The sequence below is a fragment of the Eriocheir sinensis genome, unplaced genomic scaffold (genome assembly GCF_024679095.1).
Source record: "Eriocheir sinensis breed Jianghai 21 unplaced genomic scaffold, ASM2467909v1 Scaffold138, whole genome shotgun sequence".
In the NCBI taxonomy this organism is placed as follows: Eukaryota; Metazoa; Arthropoda; class Malacostraca; order Decapoda; family Varunidae; genus Eriocheir; species Eriocheir sinensis.
This window is the reverse complement of record NW_026110717.1, coordinates 622,885-639,888: the sequence shown is the minus strand read 5'-3', so window position 1 is coordinate 639,888 and position 17,004 is coordinate 622,885. Positions and strand designations below refer to the sequence as shown.

General features: G+C 45.3%; 1 protein-coding gene across 1 annotated transcript; it reads left to right on the top strand.

Annotated features, from left to right (window-relative positions):
• The first annotated feature begins 11,041 nt into the window (after positions 1–11,041).
• Positions 11,042–14,793, top strand: LOC126989932 (putative nuclease HARBI1). Its single transcript, XM_050848533.1, has 2 exons — positions 11,042–11,261; positions 13,623–14,793. The coding sequence occupies exons 1-2, from the start codon at positions 11,042–11,044 to the stop codon at positions 14,486–14,488; spliced, it is 1,086 nt and encodes a 361-aa protein (XP_050704490.1). The 3' UTR covers positions 14,489–14,793.
• Positions 14,794–17,004: the final 2,211 nt, after the last annotated feature.

Genomic DNA, 17,004 nt, shown 5'->3' with positions numbered 1-17,004 from the left:
TTTAGTTGGAGAGCGCGGGACACTCTCGGCCTAACTTGGATGACTCATACTTTGAGCTGTCAGGCCTTCTCAATATCGAGACGGCAAGGACACTGCCCACTGACAGACCGCTGCCTCACATCACCGGCCCTCAAGCGAACACCACAGTGCCGGCCAGACCCACCAGAGCCTCAGTGCAAAGTTTCCCTTTAGCACGGCGACATTCTCCTCCCCGCCTCAAAAACAGATTGTTGTGCTGAAATTTAATTAAGTTATAGATATTGCCAGACGTGGGGCGATAAACTCTAGTGACACTGTATTGTGTTATGCTTGAGGCAAACACGGCCGCGAATACTGAATGAACTCAACACCACAACCTTCACGTCCAGACTCAGTACAACACAAACACACGGTTTCCGGCATGTATGATTACAAGTACATACACATAATTGTTCCCGCCTTGATTACTGTTACCAATTGTAATGAGTAGAATAAGTATTATTATAGTTATTATAGTAATTATTATAGTTATTATATTTATTATCATAATGATAATAAATATAGTAACTGTAATAGGTTGATATAATTATAATTATCATTACTATTATTTATGTTGTTGATTTTTTCTTATACAAGTAGCAGCAGTAGCCACGGCTGCTGCAGCAGTGTTGGTGATGAAAACCCCATTAACGGTGGTGTGTTCTGTGCTTGTTGCAGGTAAGGTGCCACCACTCCTCCACAGGGGCGGCGGCGCGGCTGCTGCCTCGTCAACGCGGCACAAGGCAAGTTGTGTCGCCCTCCGGGGCGTCTCCGCGGAGGCGCCTCGCGGCCTCATGAATACAAATGAGCACATCACCACTACGCGGCGCCAATACCGAACACGAATAAAAACACAACAAGGGTCCATTTATTTACATTTTTAGCGCCTTTTCCCTCTCTGGTGCAGCGGGACGCTAACGAGTAGTGAAGGAGGTACTTAGCAGGGCAGCAGCAGGCCAGTACTGCGGACGCGGCCATTATCCCCTCGTGAGCGTCTCAGTCACTCCTAAGTGGCTCCATATTCGCGCCACCATCAACATAACCGGCTCTTGGCGCGCCCCTCACGCTTATCGCTTCATCATCATGTAACGCGGCGATTACCAGGATCACCACGCACAAAGAACAAGCACTGATACAGCGGCGGTAACGGGGACGCGTCTCGCCGCGGAGCACTCTTGACTAGCGGCGCTGATGAGGGCGGGGGGGGGAGGGGGGGGGGAAGAAAGGGGGACGCGTACTCCCTATCTTTATTGTGGCGCCGACTCTGGAACAGGCCAGGTTGGTTGAGGTGAGGCGGGGTTAGGTTAGGTTAGGAAAGGTTTGGTTAGGTTATGTAAGGTTTGGTTAAGTTAGGTAAGGTTAGGTTAGGTTAGGTTAGGTTAGGTTTGGCTGGGTAAGGTTAGGTATGGTTACGTTAGATAAAGTTAGGTAATGTTAGGAATGGTTAGGTAACGATAGGCTAGGCTAGGTAAGGTTGCGTTAAATTTGTTAGGTTTGGTGAGTTTAGGTTGCATTAGGTAAAGCTAGATAAGGTAAGGTTAGGTAAGGTAATTTTTAGTAAGGTCAGGCTAGGTAAGGATAGATAAGAGTTATTGATAGTGATTTTGAGTGGGATTTACAAGGAGAGTATTTTTCAGAACACCCTTGGCTAATTTCAGAGCTACAACCTTTACCCAGCGACCACATACCCATAGAGAGGCAGGGAATATGCGGGCGGGACAGGGGAGGAAGTAAAGTGACGGAGGTGAGGTGTCAGTGAGTACGATTGGTCAGCGAAATTCTGGCGTGCCAAGCGTCGAGGCCCGGGCGCGGCGATGCTTTGGAGGGATCGGCCCCGTCGTAATCTGATTGGTCTGTCGCGTCATTGACTGGCCGTGGGCTCCAGCTTGTTCCCGACGGTGCCATAATTCTGGAGAGAGAGAGAGGGAGAGAGAGGGAGGGGAGAGAGAGAGAAAGAAGGAGTGGGAGAGAGAGGGAGGGAAAGGAGTGGGAGAGTGAGAAGAGGAGACAAAAGGAAAAGAGAATATAGAACCAACCGGAAAGGAAAGAAAAATAGCAGAGAAGCGGAAACGATAACTACAAAGACGATACCGAGAGAGAGAGAGAAGACGTAAAAGAGACGAGAGTGTTGAAGCTATACAACGCTACCAAACTTAAGGTCTTTAGGAAATAAGGGAACAACAACACGTTCATATACAGAGAGAGGGAGAGAGGAGGGGAGAGGGCGAGGGAGAGAGGTAAAGGACATAAGATAGGTGAGTGTTAAAGCTATAAAACCCTTTCAAACTTAAGGTCTTCAGGAAGTATATAGAAAACACTACGGCCAGCCGCCCATCTCCTGCATTCTTTGTGTCCGCCCCTCGAGTCGCTGCCTGTATTCCCTAAGCGTGTGACTGTTTAAGCTGTAGCGTCCCGGAGACTCTTGGGGGGACGCCCGGCTCTGATCTTATGCCGGGGAGGTGCAAATTACGCTAAGTGTTCCGGGGGCTGTGATGAGAGGGGAGAGGGAGGCGGTGTGGGTCTAGGAGGGAAGGGAGGGGGAGGGAGAGTACAGAAGGAGAGAGAGAGGGAAGGAAGCATGAAGCAGACGGGAAGGAAAGAGAAGGGAAAGAAAGGGAAGGGGAGAGAGTGAGAGCAGAGAGAGATGGAAGGACAGGAAGGAAAGGGAAGGGAAGGAAAGAGAAAGGGAGAGCGGGAGAGCAGAGAGAGATGGAAGGACAGGAAGGAAAGGGAAGGGAAGGAAAGAGAAAGGGAGAGCGGGAGAGCAGAGAGAAAGGGAAGGACAGGAAGGAAAGGGAAGGGAAGGAAAGGGAAAGGGAGAGCGGGAGAGCAGAGAGAAAGGGAAGGACAGGAAGGAAAGGGAAGGGAAGGAAAGGGAAAGGGAGAGCGGGAGAGCAGAGAGAAAGGGACGGACAGGAAGGAAAGTGAAGGGAAAGAAAGGGAATGGGAGAGAGTGAGAGCAGAGAGAGATGGAAGGACAGGAAGGAAAGGGAAGGGAAGGAAAGGGAAAGGGAGAGCGGGAGAGCAGAGAGAAAGGGAAGGACAGGAAGGAAAGGGAAGGGAAGGAAAGGGAAAGGGAGAGCGGGAGAGCAGAGAGAAAGGGAAGGACAGGAAGGAAAGGGAAGGGAAAGAAAGGGAAAGGGAGCGGGAGAGCAGCGAGAAAGGGAAGGACAGGAAGGAAAGGGAAGGGAAGGAAAGGGAAAGGGAGAGCGGGAGAGCAGAGAGAAAGGGAAGGACAGGAAGGAAAGGGTAGAGAAGATAAAGGTTAGGGCAGAGATAGAGGGATGGGAACACGTACCAGACAGGAAGGGAAGCGAAGGGAAGGGAGAGCAGACAGAACAGGGAAGATAAAGTAGATAGGAAAAGGATGATTCAGGCATTTAGGAAGGTAAGGGAAGGAAAGGAATTCAAGGCAGGCAAGGCAAGGCAAGGCAAGGCAAGGGAATGCAATGGTAGGGAAGCGAAGGGAAGGGAGAGCAGACAGAAAAGGGAAGATAAAGTAGATAGGAAAAGGATGATTCAGACATTAAGGAAGGTAAGGGAAGGAAAGGAAGGCAAGGCAGGCAAGGCAAGGCAAGGCAAGGCAAGGCAAGGGAATGCAAGGGAAGGGAAGCGAAGGGAAGGGAGAGCAGACAGAAAAGGTAAGAGAAAGCAGATAGGAAAAGGATGATTCAGACATTAAGGAAGGCAAGGGAAGGAAAGGAAGGCAAGGCAGGCAAGGCAAGGCAAGGCAAGGCAAGGCAAGGGAAGCGAAAGGAAGGGAAAGGAAGGGAAGGGAGAGCAGACAGAGAAGGGAAGAGAAAGCAGAGGAAAAGGATGATTCAGACATTAAGGAAGGCAAGGCAAGGCAAGGCAAGGCAAGGGAAGGGAGAGCAGACAGAAAAGGGAAGAGAAAGCAGATAGGAAAAGGATGATTCAGACATTAAGGAAGGCAAGGCAAGGCAAAGCAAGGCAAGGCAAGGCAAGGCAAGGCAAGGGAAGGCAAGAGAAGGGAAAGGGAAGGGAAAGGCAAGGGAAAGGAAAGGGAATGAAAGGCAAGGCAAGGCAAGGCAAGGAAGGCAGGCAAGACAAAGCAAGGCAAGGCAAGAGAAGGGAAAGGCAAGGGAAAGGAAAGGGAATGAAAGGCAAGGCAAGGCAAGGCAAGGAAGGCAGGCAAGACAAAGCAAGGCAAGGCAAGAGAAGGGAAAGGGAAGGGAAAGGCAAGGGAAAGGAAAGGGAATGAGAGGCAAGGCAAGGCAAAGCAAGGCAAAGGAAGGGAAGGGCAGGAAAGGGGGACAGCAGGAAGGAAGGGGAGGGAGCACAACCCAGACAGGATGGGTAGGGGGCTCGATGTGCTGTGCGGTACGCTGAAGACTGTTGCTTCAGATCACTTGTTTAGGGCTGCTGCTGAGGGTGTTTTAAGATGCCTGCGCTGCACTAAATCGTGAGATGTCGATGGAATGGCTTATCAAACCAGCGAATACTCCGTAAGAGTAATTGGTGGTCTGTTACCTACATAGTATGTGAACACCATCTCCGGCTATGTGGGCATGTGGCACGCTGCCCAGAAGCCGCTCACCGAGTTGTTTCGGATCTGAGGTCCGACGGAAATGCCCTCCTTGAGCTTAGCAGAGCTCAGAGCTGGGAATAGAGTGTACAAGTGTTGGAAGGCAGCGCCATTTTTGTCCAGGCCTTCACGAAAAAGAGATAACCCTGAGTGGAGGAGGCCAGGGGGACGCCCACAAAGCTCGTGGCGTCAGCAAGTCGACAGATTCTACCGTGGGGTACTTAGGACGGGAAGGGCGCCTGCATGGAGACTTGCTCGGCGGGGTTTGGCGTTGGAGGGTGGGCGACGCAACGCACACCGCGGCGTATGCGATTGATTGATTGTACTGGACTGCAACTTGTGGGTGTCGAGGCGGCGCTGAAACGAACTTGGCAGTGTTTTTATCGGCGTCGTCATTTCGATTTTTACTGCATTCTTTTTTTTTCATATCCTCATTTTCAGTTTTTTAGGGGCCTGTAAATCAGTTCATCTGCGTCTCCAATTAAGTTTCTGGCATTTTCATCTCAGTTTTTCAGCGTCGTCATTTTTTTAGTAGTTTTGGTGTCGTTTTAAATTTTCCGGCATTTTCATTTCATTTATTCGGCTTCGTCATTTTTCAATAGTTTTGGTGTCGTTTTAAATTTTCCGGCATTTTCATTTAATTTTTTCGGCGTCGTCATTTTTCAGTTGTTTTGGTGTCGTTTTAAATTTTCCGGCATTTTTATTTCATTTTTTTCGGCGTCGTCATTTTTCAGTAGTTCTGGTGTCGTTTTAAATTTTCCGGCATTTTCAATTTTTTTTTTTTTTCGTCGTCGTCATTTCAGCCTTTCGTATTTCATGTTTGATCTTCTTTTTGTCGTACTCTTGTTTTCTCCTTCCTTCCTTGTTTCCTTCCTCTTATCCTCCGTCTATTACGTTCTTCATCTTATTATTATTATTCTTTCTTCAGTCTTCTCCAAGCTAACTATTCTGTCCTCTCTTTAATCTTCTTTTTTTGCTTTGCTTTTTGTCTTTCTTCCTCCCTTCCCTCATACGTATTATCCTCTCCATCTCGTGTATTATCATGTTACTTTTCTGTCTTTAGTCTTCTCTACGCTAACTTTTTAACTCTCTCTCTCTCTCTCTCTCTCTCTCTCTCTCTCTCTCTCTCTCTCTCTCTCTCTCTCTCTCTCTCTCTCTCTCTCTCTCTCTCTCTCTCTCTCTCTCTCTCTCTCTCTCTCTCTCTCTCTCTCTCTCTCTCTCTCTCTCTCTCTCTCTCTCTCTCTCTCTCTTTATCTTCATGACCGTCCTCAGCATCATCAATTTTCAGAGACTATTTCTTTCCCATTTTCCTGTATTATTTTTCTTATCCATTAGTCTTCTCTTTCTTGACGCTCTACTCTCTCCATTTTCCTCTGACGTCGTTTTTAGTGTCTCTCTCTTTCCTCTTGGCCATTATCCTCTCCGTATATTCTTCTTCGCCTCTTTCCTTCAGTTTTTGTCTTTTTTTTATCATCCCTTACGTTTCTATTTCTTGACGTTTTTGTATTCAATCCTTTTCCTCCTGGCCGTCTTCGTAAGTTTTCATTCCCTTTTTTCCCTCGTCTGTGTGTTTTATAGTGGCGCCATTCCTGCCTGGCCCATGCAGCCCCCCGGAGCTCATCTTGATCCTCTTAGAGTTTCGCCTGAGTCCGAGTTAACAGGTGGTCTTCAGGGATTGGACGGAGAGGCGGAGGAGGAGGAGGCGAAGAGGTGAAGAAGAGGAAGAGGAATTGGCAAAGAAAAGGAGATTGGGAAGAGGAGGAGGCGAGGAAGAAGAGGTGATGAAGAGGAGGCTGCGAAGAGGAGGAGGAGGCAAAGAAGAGGAAGAGACAAAGGGTTGACAGGTGGTCTTCAGGGATCGGACGAAGAGGCGGAGGAGGAGGAGGAGGCGAAGAGGTGAAGGAGAGGAAGAGGAATTGGCAAAGAAAAGGAGATTGGGAAGAGGAGGAGGCGAGGAAGAAGAGGTGGTGAAGAGGAGGAGGAGGAGGCAAAGGAGAGGAAGAGTCAAAAGAGAGGTGGCTGGTGGATGTGGGTCGTCAGCTTGTGGCGGTGGGCAGGAGTCGAACGTGGGTCCTCCATAACACCGCGGCTGCAAACTGACCACTCATCCACTGTCTCCCCCTGACCATGACCGTCCACCTCTCTTTTGCCTCCTCCTCCTCCTTCTCTTCGCCTCCTCCTCCTCTTTGCCACCTCTTCTTCCTCGCCTCCTCCTCTTCGCCACCTCTTCTTCCTCGCCTCCTCCTCTTCGCCACCTCCTCTTCCTCGCCTCCTCCTCTTCGCCACCTCCTCTTCCTCGCCTCCTCCTCATCGCCATCTCCTCTTCCTCGCGTCCTCCTCTTCGCCAACTCCTCTTCCTTGCCTTCTCCTCTTCGCCACCTCCTCTTCCTCGCCTCCTCCTCTTCGCCACCTCCTCTTCCTCGCCTCCTCCTCTTCGCCACTTCCTCTTCCTCGCCTCCTCCTCTTCGCCACCTCCTCTTCCTCGCATCCTCCTCTTCCTCGCGTCCTCCTCTTCGCCAACTCCTCTTCCTTGCCTTCTCCTCTTCGTCACCTCCTCTTCCTCGCCTCCTCCTCTTCGCCACCTCCTCTTCCTCGCCTCCTCCTCTTCGCCTCCTCTTCTTCCTCGCCTCCTCCTCTTCGCCACCTCCTCTTCCTCGCCTCCTCCTCTTCGCCACCTCCTCTTCCTCGCCTCCTCCTCTTCGCCTCCTCTTCTTCCTCGCCTCCTCCTCTTCGCCACCTCTTCTTCCTCGTCTCCTCCTCTTCGCCACCTCTTCTTCCTCGCCTCCTCCTCTTCGCCACCTCCTCTTCCTCGCCTCCTCCTCTTCGCCAACTCTTCTTCCTCGCCTCCTCCTCTTCGCCACCTCTTCTTCCTCGCCTCCTCCTCTTCGCCTCCTCTTCTTCCTCGCCTCCTCCTCTTCGCCACCTCTTCTTCCTCGCCTCCTCCTCTTCGCCACCTCTTCTTCCTCGCCTCCTCCTCTTCGCCTCCTCTTCTTCCTCGCCTCCTCCTCTTCGCCACCTCTTCTTCGTCGCCTCCTCCTCTTCGTCACCTCTTCTTCCTCGCCTCCTCCTCTTCGCCTCCTCTTCTTCCTCGCCTCCTCCTCTTCGCCACCTCTTCTTCCTCGCCTCCTCCTCTTCGCCACCTCTTCTTCCTCGCCTCCTCCTCTTCGCCTCCTCTTCTTCCTCGCCTCCTCTTCGCCACCTCTTCTTCATCGCCTCCTCCTCTTCGCCTCCTCTTCTTCCTCGGCTCTTCCTCTTCGCCACCTCTTCCCCATCTCCTTTTCCTTGTCACTTCCTCTTCGTCTCCTTCTTCACCTCTTCGCCTCCTCCTCCTCCTCCTCCTCATTCGATCCCCGTTCCTTTTCCTCCTCGTCAGCTTCGCCTCCTCCTCTTCTCCTCTTCACCTCTTCTCTCACTTCTCCTCTTCGCCAGTCACCGTTCCTCTTCCTCCCAGTCTCTCATTTCTACCTCCGCGGCGCGTTACGTGACTCGCGCTGAATTATCTCCATCACTCCGGCTTTTTCTCGCCTTTTCTTTCACCCTCTTCGCTATAATCCCTTTTTTTGTTTAATTATGCGCTTTTTCCCTCCTTCGTGTACTCCTTCCCTCGTCCCTTCCCTCGCTCCTTACTTCCTCTTTCTCTCCTTTTTTACTTTTTTTTATATGAAGTCGTATAAAATGGAGTGTTTTTTTTGTTTTTTATTTTTCATTTCTTTCCTTTATACCTCCTTCTTTCTGTTTCTGTCCCTGTCTTCGCTTCCCTTTCTCTTTTTTCTCTTTTATTTTTCTTTCATTCTTATTTCTTTTTGTTCCTGCTTTTGTTTTTCTTCCTCCTGTTCCTCCTCCTCTTCTTTTTCTTCTTCTTTTTTTCTTTTTCATCTCTTTTTTTTGTCTTCACTTCACTTCCCTCCCCTTTCTCTCTTGTTTTCTTTCTTCTTTCTTCTCTTATTGTTCCTGCTCCTGTTATTCTTCCTCTTGTTCCTCCTCCTCCTCTTCTTTTTTTCTTCTTCTTCTCTCTTCTTCATCTGTTTCTGTCTTCACTTCCCTTTCCTTTTTTATTTTTATTTCTTCCTTCTTTCTTCTAGTTCCTGCTCTTCTTCTTTTTCTTCTTCTTCTTCTTCTTCTTCTTATTCTTCCCTCTTGTCTCGCTTTTTATATTATTTTCTTTTCTTATTTCCCTCCTTCGTTCCTTCTCTTCGTCCCTTACTTCCTTTTTTTTCTGATATTTTTTGTTGAAGGTAAAGTCATATACCTAATGGAGTATTTTTTTCGTCTTGTTTCCCTTACCTCTCTCTCTCTCTCTCTCTCTCTCTCTCTCTCTCTCTCTCTCTCTCTCTCTGTGTGTGTGTGTGTGTGTGTGTGTGTGTGTGAAAAATGGCATGCCAGCAGGACGGAGATGAGATAATGCTTGGTAATATATGGAATGGTATACGCGGCGGTGGGAGGTAAAGGAGAGAGAGAGAGAGAGAGAGAGAGAGAGAGAGAGAGATTACTTTTCTTTTTTTCCTTCTGACACTCATATGATTACTAACTCACGCTTCACAACCTTTACTCTTTACTAAACTCTTTCTTTTTATATTTATCATATATTATACTCTTTTGGGGAGGCGATGGCTGGAAGGATAGCGAGACGGCCCCGCGTCCAGGAGGACGCGAGTTCAATCCCCGCCCGGTGCCACCAAGCTGGGATTTTTCAGCCGCCGCCGAGTGGCTTAAAACTACCCACATGCTGTCCAGAAGACCACCTATCAACCTGGACTCTAGATTCTAGGATCAAAGATGAGCTCCGAGAGGGCAGCTTGAGCCAATGCAAGATGGCGCCACTTTAAACACTCGCCTGCGCCAGAACGGGCTGGGCCGACCATCAGGACCCACCGGAAAGAAGCCTTGGACCGACCATCAGGATCCACCGGGAACAAGCCTACCGGCGCAATAGGCCGCGACGTAAAAAAAATAAATAAATAAATAAAAAATATTATATATACTCTTTACTAACCTTCCTTCTCATCAGAGCTTTCTTTCAACCTACTACTACTACTACTACTACTACTACTACTACTACTACTACTACTACTACTACTACTACTACTACTACTACTACTACTACTACTACTACTACTACTACTACTACTACTTCTACTACTGCTTTTTTTACTACATAAATGATACCTCCACCCATGTTTATTTTCCCGACACATAATCATGGAGGGCTCCATAGCTTGGAGGTCTTTAGCCCCAGCTCTGTTCGTTAATGACTGTGGCATCCAACCATATCACTAATACTACCTGACACTAAGGGTGGTATTGCTAGACGGAAGGTCGAGGACAAGTTACTTCCCATGAAGTCAAGTCGTTACTGAGAGTACTTGAAATGCCCGCCAAAATACTGGAACATGGTCGAGTGTCGAGGACACGGGTACCCCCGTGTCTTCGTCGAAATCGTGATTTAAATTGTTATCAGAATTTAGACTATGTAAAAAATACAATAAATTATAAAATAAATTTTCGGGAAAAAAATATCCTATTAGGCAGAACACTAGTGTTTCTCTGACAACAGTACCCGTTCCGCGTTTTACAAGAATAAAGCGTCGTGACGACAACAAGCTCCCCCCTCCGGCCTGGCGTCACGCGGGAGAGGAAGGCTGCCGCCATTACTACAATTCATCATCCATATACAGGTAAGACCAAGCGTATTTTCCCGGCTGTGAATGATTGTTTAGTGTTTTTAAAGTGGCAGGATACGTTAGGCGGGATAAGGCGTGTTTACAACTTGCTGGAAGGCTGACGGGAGGCTCGCCTATCATCGCCATGCCGTAGCCCCAACAAAATGTATTATTACACCCGGGTGAGGGAGCTTGACAGGATGTATGATCTTATTATTCGTGCTTGGTAATACTAAGAGGTCTCCGTGGTCTAGTGGTCAGCGTGGCTGACTACTACTACGCGGCCCCGTGTCCGAATCATGACCCGAGGAGTCAGCGTGCTGCTCACCCAGCTGTTCATCCTCCCTCTCGGGCTGGTTGATAAATGGGTACCTGGGGAAACCTGGGAAGGTAACCTGTGGTAACCCGGATGTCACGCTGGCCCTGTGTCCCGGGGTGTTGGGCTCTCCTACCACAGGCTCACGTGTTCATGCAACGGAGAACCCACGCGCAGCGCAGCTATTGCGTGTGCCCCAACCTTTTCCTTAACTTTGGTAATACTACAGTGAGCCTGACGCCAGTAAACCTCAATAAGTATGAATTGTGAATGCTATGAAATAGGTCAAGGAAGCAGCCTTCATTACTGAGCCTGCCCACCCCAGCATGGCCAATATTAATATTTCACACCATTATGGGGAATAATTACATTGGCCATCTAAGCTCAAGCTTATATTCAGACAGACCTTGATGCTTAAGTTCCAATTCAAATGAAAATAATCCTTGATGAGGGTGATGACACAAAAGATTAAATATAATTTTTATTACAGAAAAAGCAGCAATGGCAGCCTACAGACACTTGCTACGTAGAGTGGCTCACGTGGGACAATGGGAAGACCTGGCCATCAGGAGGAGAACCCGTTTGTTCAGGAGCCGTAGGGATCCCTTTGAAATGTACTCGGAAGAGGAGTTCACTCAACGCTTTCGGCTCTCCAAGCAAGTCACCCTGGATCTCTTATCAAAAATCCAGCACCTATTGCCAGATTCTACCAGGAAAAGAGGTAAGCTTAAAATATCATAGGTCTGAAAATATAAAAATGCCATTCTTTACAGGTACTTTAATCAGACCTGATCAAGCTGTGGCTAGCAAGATTAATGTACTGATGCTTAACTGCAACAGGAGCCGATTCAGGAAAAAAGTTTGCCGGAGGCCCGATTGTTGAAAAGTCCGATGAAATTGCCTACCACACAATTTGGAATGTCCTGCGAGTTTTGTTGTTATAGCCGCAGCGCACTTCTGAGCTAGTTTCCAGTATTCGCTCAGGACCATGGGGGGGCGGCCCCTGGGTCCCCCTTTAGATCTGCCAACGAACCACAACCATAAACAGGGACAGCCCTGATAGTTTTCAAATTATACGAGGTGCCAAAGTCACAGATCCATACCCTAGTTATTCTCAGCTATGTAAAAATATGTCTACAAATATGTCTATGATTTTTTTGTCAAATTATCATTCTTAAGGAATAAATGTTTATTTCATATTTCCTAGCGATAGAGTTTAGGTCAAAGCAAACAATTCAGTTCAACATATCTTTTGACACACTTTTCTAACATGAGTTTCTGTTGTCAGCCATAATTTCTGTGGGGGGGAGCTAGGGGGCTACAGCCCCTCCAATGTTTTTCAATCAGCCTTAAAATGCCCCTAAAAGTGCCTATTTACAAAATATTCCCTCACCTGCACATCCTTGCTTCGATCGCTACCCTCTTCCCCCGCCCACCTCATGAAACTATGATGCCTTCTAGACCCCTGCAAAAATCTGCAAAAATTATGGGCTTGGTTATTGATTGGTTGAAAAGTAGGATAAGGCAGTCATCCACATTCTCAGTGAAAGTAAGGTGAAGGTAGGGGCACATACTATAGTTGCACATGGCCTGAGTGCTGACCTCTGTCACATTAGCACTATAGCCTGTGGTGGATATGAACCCATTACCCCAAAAGAGAGGGCAGGTGTAACATCTGGGTTACCACAGGTTTCCACAGGTACCCATTAATTTGACAGGCACAAGAGGGAGAATGAACAGTTGGGTGAGGTGCATACCGACTGGGATTTGAACCTAGACCTGCGGATTTGTAGCTTGGCACGATAACCACATCACCATGGAGGTGCAGTCATCAGGAATTATTATTATTGCTATTGTTGTTATTATTATTATTATTATTATTATTATTATTATTATTATTATTATTATTATTATTATTATTATTATTATTATTATTTATTGTTATTATAATTATAATTATTATTATTTTCATTATTATTAATTATTTTTTTATTATTATTATTATATTTTTTTATAATTATTATTATTTTCATTATTATTAATTAATTTATTATTATTATTATAATTATTATTATTATTATTTATTGTTATAATTATTGTTATTATTTTCATTATTATTAATTAATTTATTATTATCATTATTATTATTATTATTATTATTATTATTACTATTATTTATTATTATTGTTATAATTATTATTATTATCATTATTATTATTATTATTATTATTATTATTATTATTATTATTATTATTATTATTATTATTATTATTATTATTATTATTATTATTATTATTATTATTATTTTCATTATTATTATTATTATTATTATCATTATTATTATTATTATTAATATTATCATTATTATTATTATTAATATTATTATCAGCCTGTTTCCGGATGTCAGGAGTATACTGGGCCCTGGGAGAACCTTCTTTTCTCTTGTAGGTACACACCATCCCGAAACAAAACAGAAGTGTGTACCATTTATGTAGCTGTGGTCTCTTGTACCCCATTATGGTGGTCTCAACTACCCCATGTTATATAAAGATCAATACAAAGTAAACATTAACATTGATCACCTCCACATTGGCTGTATACTTACATGGGATGCCTGGCTACAGATCACAGAAATTGGACTTGGCTGAGGGACACGGCTTGTGTACAGCACACCTTAGCATTACTGGGTCACATTCCTCGAATATACATACACAAATGAATAGGAATGAGGGGTACTTGTGGAATGAGTGAAAAGATGTGGTTTACATTTTCAGATCTTATGTACTTGAACGTCTACAAAACAGAAGTTAACAAAACAGTCCTACCTATTATTTTTTTTTTTTTTTTGTTTAATTTTTAAAAGAGATTTCCTTAGCTGGTCTCAGTTGCCCCAGGTGGTCGCAATAGCCCCGTTCTATGGTGTGTGTGTGTGTGTATATATATATATATATATATATATATATATATATATATATATATATATATATATATATATATATATATATATATATATATATATATATATATATATATATATATATATACACGTATATATATTCTGATAAATATTTCTTTCTTACAGGGCTTCCAATCCCGCCACGTCTTCAGCTGCTGGTAACCCTCCGCTACTATGCCACTGGGAGCCTCCAGCTTGACATGGGGGACTGCTGTGACATGTCGCAGCCCAGTGTATCTACCTGTGTCAAGACTGTGACCAGTGCAATCTGCCAGCTAGCAGGGGACTACATAAAGTTCCCCAGTCCTGCTGAAGAACAGGATGTCATGCGACAATTTGCCGAGGTAGCTGCCATGCCCGGAGTTATTGGATGTGTAGATGGTGTACACATCCCAATCATCAGTCCAGGTGGAGGAGATGCAGAACTTTACCGCTGCAGGAAAGGCTTTTTTTCATTGAATATAATGGGGGTCTGCAACTCATCCATGCTCTTCACAAATCTGGTCGTGAACTGGCAAGGTAGTGCACATGATGCCCGCATCTTCAGTGAGTCTGTTTCGTGTGCTACTCTGGAGGGAGGGCAGTACAGAGGATACTTGTTGGGGGATTCGGGCTATGCCTGTAAAAGCTACCTTTTAACTCCCATTCGAATTCCTCGTACTGTTAAGGAAAGGCATTACAATGCCTCTCACATCAAAACAAGGAACCTGATCGAGAGAACGTTCGGGATTTGGAAAAAAAGATTTGCTATTCTCTCAAAGCCAATGAGAACAGCACTCTCAACATCAAAAAAAATTGTGACTGCATGTGCCATCCTGCACAATATTGCAATCCTCAACAAACTCCCCATTGACATGCCAGAAGAAGAACTTGAGCCCATCAACATAGACATACTTGCAGAGGATGATGTAGGCACTGGAAATGCTCACAGAGCTTCCATTGTTGAGAGATTCTTTTATATCTTCTGTGGATGTCAAAATGTACACCATTGAGTGCTGGCAATGGAACCCAGGCTTCTGGATAGGAGTCAGGGCAGCAAGCCAACCGAGCCATCGATGATTTAAAAGTTCTCCGTCTAGTCCAAGACCTACACTGCCCATGGTGCCTCACACAGCCTAACACACCAGAACATTTCCTGCTCCACTGCCCAAGATTCCACTCCCTCCACACCAACCTCAAATTAAGCATCCCTAACCAGACTCAACATCCACAGGCCAACTTTACATAGAAGGCCTGCTGGGCAGCGACACCCTCAGCCCCAACACTGCCTTCCAAGCCCTCAAGTCTATGCAGACCTTCCTACAGATGTCCTGGCAACTCAACAGGATCTAACCCCTCCCCTGGTGACACATCGACAGAATAACAACATCCGCTAACATTTCCCACCGATGGGGCTCAGGAGGCAGTGGTCCCACAGCCTAACCAGCCCCATAAAACACCCCAGAAAAAGATGATCCCAGAGGACACTTCTCTGGCACTGTATCTGACATCCTCGCCCCCACTGTGGATATGCAGGAAAGGTGACTTCGCCCACGCTCATGGTGGCTGGAAATGCTTTTATTTAACCCACAGTAGCACATGCGGTGCTATATATATTAGAGGAACTGCAATAACACATTGAAAATTCAGTAATCTACATGACAAGATTTTTCACTATTATTGCAGTTTTTCTAATGTAAATATATACTACAGGTGGCATTATGGGTTGACTAAAAGCGATTAAAAGCGTTTCCAACTACCACGAGTGTGAGCGAGGTCACTTTTCCTTCATATCCACAGTAGCCAGGTGTCAGGTATAGTGCTGCATAAGTGGCCCTTGGCTTGGTGACTTCAGTAGCTCAGTTGGGTTGATTTATACACAGATAGCCAAGTTTTTTTTTTCCCAGCCTATAGTGCTTTTAGGCTTTCTTGAGAGACCTGGATGGTAGTCGGCCCTAGCCCGTCATGATGCAGGCAAGTGTTTTATAGTGGCGCCGTCTTATCTTGGTGTGGTGGTTGGTCCCAGTGGTGTACATTTTGAGATCTTTATTGTAGTTTCTCTAATAATAAGTTATGTCTGTTCAGAAAATGAAAATAGCTTGTAAGATTTTGCATATATATTTTCCGATCAAAATTTACACTGTCTCTTTAATTTGTTCATTTCCTGTCTGAAGCCTATACGTACATAATCATGATATAAATAAATGAACAAAAATATTTATCAAACATCACTGAATATAATGTATTTCCTACTACAACTACTACTACTAACACTAGTTAATGTTGGCAATATATGCTAAAATGCTGATGATACAGAGATTGCAGAGTAATTGAGTCGGATCGGGTCGCTAGTATTCTCCAGGATGAACTAGACAGATTGCGTGAATGGGCAGGAAAGTGGCAGATGGAGTTCAATGTCTGGAAGTGCAAAGAATGGGCTAATCACTCTGACGTAATATTCTTGATGTATAAATAAAAACCCACACTGGCAGACGATAGTTATATTTTTAACTAAACAGTTTCGGTGGACACTGACACCATCTTCAGTGGTGTAAAGAAAGACCACTGAAGATGGTGGCAGTGTCCACCGAAACTGTTTGGTTAAATATATAACTATCGTCTGCTAGTGTTGGTTTTTATTTATACATCTGGAAGTGCAGTACTCTGAGTGTATATAGGAACAACCCCTCATAATTATTGGTTAAATGACACTCCCCTAAGAAGATCACGGTGTGAGAGGAATTCAGGGATCTTGATGACCTCTGATCTCCATCTATGAGCACAATGCATTCATCCTAGATATTGTGCAAATAGGGTACTGGGATTCATTTCAAGGAGAGTAAGCAACAAGTGCTGATGTCATCAAGCTATATTTAGCATTAGTTAGATCTTATCATGATAATGTGTTTTTTTCTGGTCACCTTCATAATTGTAGAATGGGTATCAAAATGTTAGAACTGGTACAGTGGAGGATGACAAAGATGATTTACTGGTTAAAAAACTTGACATATGAGGAGACTCGAACAGTTAATTAAACTTGCATTTTCTAGAGAGGCAAAGGGTGCAAGGAGACTTGATCGAAGTTTATAAATGGATGAAGGGCTTTAAGGCTTTAATAAGGGGAATATTTATAAGGTTCTGATGGTAAGAGAGCTGGGTAGGACATGTAATAATGGGTTTAAATTTGATAAATTCAGATTCAACAGGGTCATAGGCAAAAAATACTTTACCAACAAGAGAATGAGTGGAACAGGCCTGGCCTTCATGTTATGAGAGTCAATAAGATGAACACATTAATAAAATGTTTAGATAAATTCATAGGTAGTGATGTTGGGGGGAGCTTACATGCTAACGGTGAAGAAGACTGGTGGTGGCCCTCCTCAATCACCTCCCAAGCTTTCCGAAGAACACGAGGCCGTTGCCTCCATGATTTCTGGAGAACTCAGTATGGGCGAGTGTGTCCTCGACACTCTTACAATACAAGATGGGCATGCAATTGATGAGGCAGGCAATCCCATCATGGATGTTA